The 12,725-nt window shown below is 44.4% G+C and overlaps 1 protein-coding gene across 1 annotated transcript; it reads left to right on the top strand.

Moving 5' to 3' along the window:
- Positions 1-11,700: 11,700 nt before the first annotated feature.
- Positions 11,701-12,171, top strand: LOC109860752 (the record flags this gene model as incomplete). The annotated part of the gene is made up of 1 exon (XM_020440031.1): positions 11,701-12,171. A coding segment is annotated over exon 1 (471 nt), but the record flags the coding sequence as incomplete, so codon positions are not given.
- Between the last annotated feature and the right edge of the window lie 554 nt (positions 12,172-12,725).

Below are 12,725 nucleotides of genomic sequence, written 5' to 3'. Positions count from 1 at the left end.
CGTACGGTGTCGAATAATTTGGTGTCGAATAAATCTGTGTCGAATCGAGCGGTGTCGAATCGTACTGTGGTCAATAGAGTGTCACCCAGTCAAACGGTATACCTGTGTGTTTCAGCATAGCGTCCCACGTATAAGCGGGTAAAGTATAATAATGCGCGGGATCTAATCCATACCTTCGAATACAACTTTCTCGAAAATTGAGGCAATAAGAAAACATCAGTCTTTAATTATAAATCGCTGTATTCACTTAACGTATGAATAGAGAATCGTTGCCAGATGTCTACAGCGTGTGCATATTTTCTCTCAGATATCGTTTCACCGGTCAGAGAACTATAAAATGATTCACGCGGTGGTAAACGCTGCTCCTGCAACTTGTCGACACAGTCTACGTATTCGTACGGAAAGACCTCTTTACGCGTTAATAACTTAAAGTTTTCGACGGATAAATTTCTAAATTCTGATCGTAAAATTTTTACCTTGTCTTTATGAAGATACGACGCCAGTTTATCGAGACTAGCCCTGAGAAATTTGTACAAATCGATGAATTGCAACTATATATTGTAATTCTTTGGATTGTGTTTTTCCGATTGCGCCACGTTCTTGGAAAAGGATATATATCTCTTCTTGGTAATAGGGAGAACAGTAACATTTCCTTTGAACGCAGTTGCAACCTCTTTAATAATAAAGTGTGCATCGTAACCAGATAAATTGTGAAAAATTACTGGGATACAGCGTGAATCTTTATAATTTAAGTTGCAGTTGGAGTGCGCGGGACTTCTGTATTTACCAGTCAGATGACAATGATCGCGAACTCTTATGTCGTCTGCCGCAAATGGGTTTTTGCAATTGTGACAGTGACTCGCGTTACGATAAATTTTCCATGGGTACATTGGTAGATAAAATAGTTTTTACTCGATTAGCCAATTCTTTGAGTTCATCGACGAACCATGCGATGCAATCTTCGCCGCGATGGTACTGATAAGCAGAGAAGGAATCGTTGTATGAGCAGCGGACATAATATCCTATGCTGAACGCCTTGTGATGTTGATACGCATAGGATGTTTGCTGCTGCGTTCCTCCATCAGTCTTGTGGAATATGGTTTTAAGGTCAGCGTATACTACGAACGGGAGACGTTCCTTCCTGCTGTGGTTGCTAAAATGAGCCACTTGTTCTCTTCTGTCGGTAACCGGATCGCGCAGTTGTTCATTTTTCCACAATCTACGGTGTGGACATTCAACTTGCCCAGAGAACGGAAGTAGTGTAAACATCTGCAAATATATAACACAATATTTTTTCAGTTTATCACACATCCTACATACATACACATACAACGCAAGCATATACCTTTAGCAAATATACTTCTTCCCATTATGCTTATTCAATTGTGTGCTCACGAGTCGAGACAGATTCATTATACACGCAAAGTGCCCACGATTAACATCTTGTGAATCCAAAACGTACAGCAAGTTGACGTGCTTCTCTCTCTTTTGTTCTGTTAGTTGTATTGGAAGGATGACAAGTTCGTTCTTTTTCTTGTTTCTCTTCAATTCCATACTGTACACGTTTACAGAGATTTCGTTGAGCCGTTCAAATTTTGCTATTTGATGTACACTTATTGGACACTCAATGTCCTGTAGATTCAACACTTTTGTATAGTGGGGATACGATAACGTGCGTTCTACCTTTCTTGCAACAGGATAAAGAGCGGCAACCACCGACCATGCAAAGCATGTATTGTCCTCGGATAGCACGTTAATCACCGCTTTTTTAAACTTAACTTCTGGCGGCAAATTTATATGACATCCTGCGCGCAATGGATTGTATTTGTTCACGTTTACAGTTATATTTAGTATACGTGACAAGGCTCATCCGCTATCGCGTTCTTGGAATTCATCTAAGGACACTAACGTGGGTTCTATAACGTATCGCTCGTACCACTCGTCTAAATTGGTAGTACAAAAGACTTCTGAATTTCTTGTTGTTATATTTTTATTGGCTCGATTATCTCCCGATATAAATTCACCATTGAACACCGTATTGATTTTCAGACTATTGTGTTTCTCAATGGCATTTTGTACTTTTTCCAACACCGTGTTTTTCGCGTGTTCGAGAAACTGACGAGGTTCGATATGATTTTCGTTAATGATACCACCTGTCATTATTCTACTTTCAAAAGCGGCGTCTATTTCTCGCCATGTAAGTTCATGTCCGGCGCCAATGTATGCAAACTGTCGACGCAGTGAGTCTTTTACTCCTTCGAGTCGCGCAATTCTAGCGACCAGTGAATGCCTGACTCCTACAGACAGTNGTGGACGTTTGTTCCGACTATGTTCTTCTAATAAATCGAGACATTTTGTACAGTGCTGTTCCCATGCAACAAATTCTTTCCGCGAGTTCAAACGAGTCGTCTGCTCCAATACATTGCGCTTTAATTGCGCGATAGTTTCTATTTTGTTATTTTTTTAACACTTTGTCTTCGAAAAGAAACACACTGATTGATCNCTCACTCTATGTTATGATAAAATACTAATTTTATGCGACGATGTCGCCTTTTTATAGTATATTTTGTGCTGATGCTGCAATTTTGTTGATGCTGTCTTTGTTTAATAAAAGTAGCATTTGATACACGAAAGAAAGTGCAATGTTTGCAAAAATATAACTTTGACTACGTGATAACAACGATGACATCTGATATCCGACAGAAGTGTTTTTTTTTTTGCAGAATTTATGAGTTATATATAGCGATTGCACAATTGTTATTTTCTAATACGCAGTTAGCAATTTGTTGCTATAATCAGCATTTTGTTTTTAATATAGGATTATGTTACTTTAATACGTGATCAAATCGATGAAATTTGATACCTGGCAAATAAAAGTGCTTATTTTGCAGAATTTATGAGTCATTTCACCAATCATTTTTTTCTCTAAGAAGCAGGTAGCAATTTTTTGCTATCATCAGCATTTTTTGTTAATATAGGATTATGTTACTTTAATACGTAATCAAATCGATGAAATTTGATATTCGGCAAACAAAAGTGCATATTTTGCAGACTTTACGAGTCATTTCACCAATCATTTTTTTCTCTAATACGCATTTAGCAATTTTTTGCTATCATCAGCATTTTTTTTAAATATAGGATTATGTTACTTCAATACGTGATCAAATCGGTGAACTTTGATATCCGGCAAACAAAAGTGCATTTATTATATAGAATGAGTCATAATTTTTGATGCCATCATCACTTTTCTAATCCAAAGTGGTGGGGCCGGGCAATATTTAAGAAAGGTATTACGCAACACCACATCAGTCAATTTTTGATCGCGGTTTCAAGAAGATACAATGTATACCGTAGCGACTAGCGGAAAATACAACGGTGAGACGAAGGTTGCACGCAACAAGTAAGTAAATTGTCGCTTTGCTTGATTTTGGCATATACTTTATTCACACATATTTTTACAGTGTGTCAACAGCGTCTCCGCCACATCAGGCGACTCGCATTTTGGGAAGACGGTACGCGTTAACATCAACAGCGTACAAATACATTGAGATTGGAATAAGTGTCGGTCCAATCTCGTATGTAGAGATCGTTATCGGAGACAACCGTGGCAATTCATTGCTTATACCATTTGCCACATGGTAAACGATCATCCAGAAGCAGATAGATATTCATCAACTACTACAATTGACCGATGCGTCTGCAACTTTGTGACTTCGCAATTTAGCGCTAAATGTCGTTATTATTCGCGATGCACGAGTTGTAAAATTTACATTAAACAATAAGTGTTTATACATGAAACCACCCACTGTTAAAGTTTTGTTAACTTTAAAGTCGTGTATTGAAAATATGTATTAGTGGTTAACAGAACATACTCATGTAATAAATACAAAGTTTGCACAGTTTGTTCGCGTTCTACGAGAACAAAATATCGCTGATGTAAGCAATGCTGCAACAGCTATATGTCAGAGTGGAGTGTATAATAGTAGCGCGATTATAGACTCTGAATTAGTAGCGTGCGCTTTAAAAGATATTATGTGCGACGCATGTAAATAATATGTATGTATGAATAAAAAACTTAAATAAAAAGTGAATATTACGTCTTTCTCGCTGAAAAACTGCAACTCCGCAACTTTGCGCGCTCTCGCTAAAAACTGCAACTATGCAACTTTGCGCGCACTGCGTATAAGGTTACATACTGCGTGAAATAAGTATGTGCAAATACATAACATATGTACAAATTACATAGTTGTTCTAAGCATGATTTTTTCATATTTTTGTTACATAAAAAATGTACATATGTACCAAACCGTAGATATATACATCTTGAAGACGCGGTATTGTCGTACAGCATTAAGAAGTATATACCATACATATAGTAAATAGTACATACCTTGAAGTTGCCGCTATATTGCAGCCGCCATACCGGTGCCCGCCGCGTGATATCCTGTGACACCATTTTGTCAAACCGCCATATTGCCACGTGTGAAGTCGTCATAACGGAGCCCGCCGCGTGTGAAGTCGCCATAATGTCGCGTGACGTCATTTCCCGCATGACGTCATTTCCCGCGTGACGTCATACCCCCTCCTTCTGTGACGTCATACCCCCTCCCCTCCTGTGACGTCATCCCCCGCACTCCCCTCGGAGCTCCTGGGTTAGAACTCTCCTAGTATCACTATTGACATAGATTAAGTATTAAAACATTGGATGCCGATTACGACGATATTGCTTCTTTAAAAAACATGAATGTATCGAATTGTCTACGATGTAACAATTATGTGAAACACTGCGCATTACAAAATGTAATTAAAATATTTAATTGGTGGTCTAAACAACAATAAAATGGTATATGAAAAACTTTGTTTGTACATTTACTACCCTTCTTTTCTATAGCATATGTTTATATAGATTAACACGGTATTAATCGCGATTTAACATGGTTCCATAGTTGAATATGGTTTGTTTATGGTTCGATTATGGTTTAACGTGGTTCTCGGGAGAAGTGCACCACCTTGTCGTGGTTCCCGAGCTTGAGTGCCGTGATGATCTGAGGGGCTATGCCGGCGGAAACTTTGATTCCTGGCAAGGTCTCCCTTGCCGGACAGGTCCTCAGTGAGCGGCCAGACTAAGAGTGCACCTAGGGGAAGGACAACCCCGATATAAAACCCGGGCAGGCCGGGCTCGTCAGCCAAGTCAAGGCAACCGGCCTAGGTGAAGGACGCACCAAAATTAAACCACCGTAATGTCACTAATGATGGACGATATTATGGAGAGAAGTTTACCGTCTTAGGAGATTCGGACCCCCAGAGACCGGCGTTCGGGTGGTACCGTGCCGGCCACCCGTTTGTCGTCATCCAATGACTTTGTGTCGCCTGCCCCGCTGGGGCGGCGCATGAAATTGCGACAGCAACGAGCCCTGGTGCTGATGCACCGGTTCGTGAAAAGCGCGTCTCCCCATGCCTGGGCCCCATGGACCCAGGGAAGCAGAGGCGCGTCAGGAGTCAACGACTCCCGGTTTCCGGTCCGGAGAAGGAAGACGAGGACATGGAGAATGAGAAACGTCATCTTCTCGCTCTCTCCTAACTCACGCTTCTCTCCCGCGACGACACCTCTGACTCGGAAGCTGAGTTCGTCGTTGAATCCCGGGACGGAGCTCCATCGCACGATTCGCGCGAAAGAGAGCGCACCACGCCGGCTTCCCAGTCTCTTACATCGCCTAAGACATCTACCAGCGTGGGAGCCCCAGGCGGACCAGCCTGTAGAATGGTCTGCCGAACTGGGGGTTTCGGAGGACGAGCTTCGCCGGGTTGTCCGTCGGATGGCGCGCAAAAGTACGCCGCCAGGCCCCGACGGTGTGTACGGAAGAGTACTGGGCTTCGCCTTCGGGCAGGGCCCCCTGGGCGAGCGCCTCAGGCAGATGTTTACGGACTGCCTAAGGCAGGGCTAGTTCCCCCCAGCTTGGAAGAGGACAAACCTCGTGCTCCTCCGCAAGGCAGGCCCGCAGACTCACCGTCCGCGTACCGGCCGATCTGTTTGCTCGACGAGGCCGGCAAGCTCTTAAAACGAGTCATTGCCGCACGCCTCGTCGGGCAACTGTTGCGGGTTGGTCCCGACCTGGCCGACTGCCAGTTTGGCTTCCGTGAGGGGCGTTCAACGGTCGACGCCGTTGCTCGACTCAAGTCCCTCACGGAGACTTCGGTCGGGCGGGGGCGGTGTCACTTGACATTTCCAACGCCTTTAGCTCCCTCCCCTGGGACAGCATAGGGCCCTCGACCGCCACGGGATCCCGCCCTATCTGAGTAGGATCCTCGGGAACTACTTCCGTGGCAGGAAGATCATGTAAACGGGCCGGTATGGGTTACCACTGAGCAGGGAAATGTACCGCGGGGTTCCGCAGGAGTCCGTCCTGGGCTCCCTGCTGTGGAACCTCGGATACAACGTGGTAATCCAGGCTGCCCTGCCCAGAGGCCTGAATGTCATTTGTTACGCAGATGACACTCTCGTCGTGGCTTCTGGTGCAATCTGGGAGGAGACACGAGGTTTGGCAGAAGTCGGCACAAACTGCGTCGTTGGCCGAATCGAGAGGCTGGGTCTCAAGGTGGCCGTCTACAAGACGGAGGCCATGTGGTTTCATGGCCCCTGTCGTGGACGGCCCAGAGATGCCAGCCTCCGCGTGGGTGGGGCCAGGGTCGAGGTGAGCACTACCATAAAGTACCTTGGTTTGCACCTCGACCCAAGGTGGCGCTACGGCGAGCATTTTGCTCGCCTGGCTCCCCGGATTCGCAGGGTGACGAACAGCCTTGCTGGGCTGCTACCAAACCTCGGGGGGCCGCGGAAGTCAGCCCGCCATCTATACGCAAGCGTCGTCCACTCGGTGGCCCTCTACGGGGCCCCGTTGTGGGCGGAGGCCGCAGCGAGAGAGAGAGAGAGAGAGAGAGAGAGAGAGAAGCATCATTTATTACGCGCTCCGGGATAATATCCCCTTAAGCGCAAAACATAAGTAGTACAGTAATAATAACAAAATAAAATAAATAAAACAGAGAAATAAAAATAAAAAATAAAAATAAAAATAAAAATAACAAAAGAAAGTAGAAACATACTATTATAACATACATTAGAGAACAAAGAAAAACAACATAAGCCAAAAGTTGGCCAAAGAATTAACTCCCGCCAGCGTTTCCTCCATCCAGCAAGTGATTGAAAACCATTGATTTAAATAAGACATGAGATTCAATAGCACGTATATTATACGGTAACGAGTTCCAAGCTGCGACCGCAAAACAAGTAAAAGATCTTCTGTAGATTTCAGTGCGACAGAGAGGCAAAATAAAGTCACCGGCAATTGTTCTAATGCTTCTTGCCGCAATACTGCGATGTTGCAGTCTTTCATACAATGTGAGAGGCTTATGTGTCGTTATTATGTAATGCATGAGACAACAAACAAAGTAAGTTCTCCTCGAGTCAATTTTTAACCAATGAAGATCAATATAAAACGGGGTAATATGTGTATCTCTTCTGATTCCGTAGATGAATCTTACACATGCATTCAGAGCTCTCTGTAGTTGTAGATTGTGTTCTACCGTAATGTCTGTCATAATGCAGCAACAATAATCGAAATATGGAAAAATTAGAGCAATAACGAGGTTCCGCTTGAGTGTATGAGGTAGTAGGTTCTTACAAAGTTTTAATTGATGAAAAGCCCTACGAGCTCTACTGACAACACTTGTGATGTGCCTCTCCCAGGAGAGACTGCTGGTGATGGTGACACCCAAATATTTTACGTAGGAAGCAAAGCGTATAGTTGTATTTTTAACCATAATACCAGGAAGCAAGGCATAGTTAATTCCATTTATATATCTTGCAGATCCCATAATAATTGCTTGAGTCTTCTCAGAGTTCAGCACAAGCCTATTTCTAGATATCCAAGAGACAATACTTTGTATATCAGAATTAACTCTAGTGATACCATTCAGCAGCTCTTGGGGCTCACAATGTAGATACAGCAATAAGTCGTCTGCATAAAAATTATATTTACAGTATGTCAACGCATTACTGAAATCCTTGAGATACAGAGCGAATAGTAAAGGACCCAGGACTGAGCCCTGCAGCACACCAGCATCAATGTCAGCCGAAGAAGACACTCTAGAGTCAGTTGGGTCACGAACCACTTGCTTCCTATTAGTCAAATAAGACTTAATCCAACGTATAGCTAAACCAGAAAAATTGCAGTCAACGAGTTTGTCAAGTAATATAGAACATTGCACTCGGTCAAAAGCTTTGGATAAATCAAAGAGTACGGAGATTGTAATCATCCTTTTATCAGCTGCCCATCTGACATCATCCAGAACCCTGATAATGCTAGTCTGAGTAGAATGTCCCTTCTTGTAGGCAAATTGACATGGATCTCCAAGATCATTAGTCTCTAAATAAGTTTGAATTTGCTCACATACGATTCTCTCTAGAGCCTTTGACATTGTTGGGAGAATCGCAATTGGTCTGTAATCCTGAGGCGAAGAAGGATTCTTAGTCTTTGGTATGGGACGTACCACCATTGTTTTCCAACAGTCAGGAAAGATACCGTGAGACAGAGAATGGTTAAAGATATCCTCGATGATCGGCATGATATAGGGTAAGACGAGGGCAATAATTTTAATGGATATACCATCCAATAAGCCAGCGGCATTAGATTTAATCCTGGAAAAGACACGACGGATATCCTGCGGGCCAACATGCTTCCAATTAAGTTTACTGTCATCAAAAACCTCCCTCGAAAAATCTACATCGAGAGGCTGCACTGCATTGCTGGCGTTGCCGGCCACCCGCACAAAGTAACCATTCAGCTCCTCAGTAGTATTGGAGAATCGCTTATTCGAATGCTTTGACTTGATCAATCCCAATCGCCGCAATTCACCCCAGACAGTGCCAGAATCCTTGGTGTTAGAGAACAACGCAATATAATAATTGTTCTTTGCAGTACGTACCATATTTTGCACACTATTTCGTAGTCTTCTGAAAACATTATACGAGTCCACTCTACGATCTCTGCGCCATCTTCTACGAGCTCTGTTTCTATTTATCATTTCCTCCTTTATCTCATCAGTTAGCCAAGGTGCAGGGAGACTCCTGAATGTACGTTTAACAGGTGCATGCTTATCTATGCAATGAAACACCTTCTGATTGAGAATGGTTATTTTCTCATCAAGTGAGGTAGAGGCCACTAAGCTGCTCCAGTCCACCCCCTGCAGATCACGGACGAATGTCGTCTCGTTGAAGTCCTTGAAATTCCTATAGACAATTGTCCGCTCTTGTATGCGCTCAGTGTGTATGTTATAATGAACAAAAATCAGGTCATGCGCTGACAAAAAAGGCACAGCGTGCTGACCGTGTTCAATAAGCTTATCGGAGTCATCGACAATGCATAGATCCAGCAGGGTGCTTGAGTGTGCTAAGTTGTGCGTAACCAGATAAGGCACTATGTAAAGACCGGCTAACTCAATGAACGTGAACAATTGAGTGCTGTCATAAGACATGGCTGGTAAATCAGCATTAAAATCTCCAAATATAATTGTATGTCTGTAGTTAGCCTGAAAGTCAAGAAATGCATTCTCAAATTCATGTAAGAAGCCGCACTTTGGAGGTCTATAAACTACCGCAAGGAGTAAACTGGCTGTGTCCGACAATGATATCTCAGCAATAATGTATTCAGGTTTGCGACAATAAAACTCTTCTGAAGTTTTTAAGATTTTTGTCCTGAGGTTATTATGAAGATAAAAGCCGACGCCGTCACCGCCCTTACCTATTCTATCGCATCTATACACAGTATAATCTCGAAGATTGATGAAGTTATCTGAGATCTCAGGTTTGAGCCAAGTTTCAGACATGCAGATCACGTGGTACTGAGACTTGCGGAAGAAAATGCTGAACTCGTCAAAGTGAGCTACTAGAGACTGGCAGTTGACATGACATATGCGTAGGCAATTTGAATTCCGTTTATTATCCATAATTAATGTTAGATATTCTGCTGGAAATCTTCCTGCTCAGAATTGGACATGTCTTTGCGTCTGTAGCTGCATGACCCAGGTCTCCAGTCAAAAATTGTTTACTCCGCAAGCAGTTGCCGCACCTTAGAGTTCCCCTCCTATCACAATCTCTCATCTGATGTTCGCCTCCACAATATCCACAAGTCGTTTTCAATCCGCAAATTTTGGCTAAATGTCCGAACGCAAGGCAGTTGTAACACTGCAAGACTCTCACATAATCGGCAACTTTGCAGGCAGAGTATCTCAGATATATACGACCTCGATTTAACAACATATTTCTTATCATAGGTGAAACCTCCAGAACACATCTCGTAGTGCGATTGTCAGCCTTAGCATGAAATAAATAGATCACTTTCAAGTCTGCCTTATCAAAGTCTTCCAGGTTTTGCGCAGCAATTTCGTCCAAAATTTCATCGGATGTCATGTCAATGGGTACATTATGAATTATAAGCCTTGGATTTAATTTTGTGCTCTTAACAACTTCCAAGCCTGCCTTGGCTAGACCTGGATGTGTCTTGATAGCGTCAATGGTAGGAGAAAATGCGTCAATTTTCACTCCATTTTTGTTAGCAAATACCTTGCTCAACGTTTCTCTGGTAACCTGCGAGGACTCATACTTTTTGACACTCTGCTAAGGTACGATAAGAAAAGACGTAGAAGGAGGCACACTCACAGTAGGACCACCAGAAACCCGAATCGTGCTCCTGCCAGCAACAGAAGCATAAGATGGCTGATAGTCAGACACCCCTTGGGCTCTGCATAGATCCAATCCCGCTCGCCCTCGACATGCCGCGCCCAGCTTATCCTCAAGCGCCTCCGTGACAACACCTCTAATATCATCCAGAGTAGGGTGGTCCGCAGGCTTCTTCTCCAGAATATGAGCCAGCACCGTTGATACCTCGATGAATGCCTCTCTGCACGCTCTAAAAGCCGACTCAATCAAGGTTCTCTTTTCAACAGTTTCCTTGCTGGACAGTAACAGCTTGGAAATAACGTCACTATTCCTATCAACCGAGACTCTACGTGCATTAATTTTCGAAACATTAATTCGTGCATTAGAAACAATATTAGACCTACTAGTCACCCTAGTGAGCCTACGCAATCCGGAGGTAGAACCACTCTCATAGTCCGCACTCTCCATGGTCGGCAAGGAAGGATCTCTTCCTTGACATCCGAGTTACCGTGAAACCGCCGATCCGTTCCAGGAAATTCGACCAATCAAATAACGCCCACCACACAGCTCAACTCCTCCAATCACACGCACGCAACCACACACACGCACACGGCGCGAGGAAACCGATAATGTCCAATCGTTTACGTTGACAGATATCCACCGCAAGAAGATGAAAAGAAACCAGCCAAACCAAGCAAAGTACTCACGGAAAATCCAGGAAGATATGCCAGAATAGAGCCAGGCAACCAGTGTAACTGAAAAAAAGGGCAAAAAGCGGCAGAGATGAGTCCACAAACAGAGAGCGACACAGAACACGTCTACATTCAACTCACCATCCAAAAGAGAGAAGACGGGGGCGCGGAGTGGGTTCGCCCAACTCCGCGCTGCCCAGAGTTATTGCTCTCTGCGTCATACGCGGCTTCCGCGACGTAGCGAGGGAGACGGCGAGGGTGTTGGCCGGGGTACCTCCACTGGCCCTCCTGGCAAAAATGTACTCGGCGAGGTATTCTTGCCAAGTTGAGTTGCTACGGGAAGGCGCTGCAGAAAGTGTTCTGCGGGAGGGCCTCGCCACTGCCAAGCGCCAGGCCAGACGACAGATGCTCCTCGATTGGGAGCAGCACTTGGGCGAACCGCACGCGGCCGCCCAAGAGGTCGTCTTGGTGGTCCGTCCCCATCTCAAGGTGTGGCTGGAGAACGGGGTCGGCCACCTTACCTACAGAGTCACTCAGGTGCTCACCGGGCATGGATGCTTCGGAGAGTACCTGAGTCGCATCGGCAAGGAGCCGACGACGCAGTGTCATCAGTGCGGCGCGGCCAGCGACTCGGTGGAGCACACCGTGGAGGAGTGTCCACGGTGGGCAAGTGACCGCCGGGCGCTGGCCGATGCGATCGGGCCGGACTTGTCCCTGGAGAGCCTAATGCGCGCACTGGCCTCCGGGGACAAGGACCGGCAGCAGGCGGTAATCTTTTTCTGCTCCATTGTTATGGAGCAAAAGAAGGAGACGGAGCGAGAGCGGGAAAGGGTTCCCGTTCCTCGGTGGGGACCCCTTCCCGTAAGTCCCACATAACCCTTGACTCTCATTCTCCCGAGGGTCAGGGTATTCGTAACGGATTTCCCCCACGCAAAAAAAAAGGTTGAACGTAGTTCAATTATGATTGAACGTAGTTCATTTATGGTTCGATTATTATTGTTGAACATGGTTCAATTATGATTGAACGTGGTTTGATTATGGTTGAACGTGGTTCGTTTATGGTTGAAAGGGGTACATTCGTGGTTTGATTATGGTTTTAAAAGGGGTACGTTCGTGGTTCGATTATGGTTGAATGCAGTTTGTTTGCAATTTATTTGTGGTTACACACGATTCAAGTATTATTGAACATGGTACAATCGGGATTAACCGTGGATTGATTACACAGCCACACACAAAAAAAAATTTCTTTGGCCTGAGGATCAGACCATGTTTATTATATGTTTTTGGGGTCGCTGAATCCGAATCCGAGGTCCATTAAACCC

The sequence above is a fragment of the Pseudomyrmex gracilis genome, unplaced genomic scaffold, assembly GCF_002006095.1.
Source record: "Pseudomyrmex gracilis isolate BER0280 unplaced genomic scaffold, ASM200609v1 scaffold_463, whole genome shotgun sequence".
NCBI classification, from domain to species: Eukaryota; Metazoa; Arthropoda; class Insecta; order Hymenoptera; family Formicidae; genus Pseudomyrmex; species Pseudomyrmex gracilis.
The sequence above is the reverse complement of the archived record's forward strand: the minus strand, read 5'-3'. Positions and strand labels throughout refer to the sequence as shown.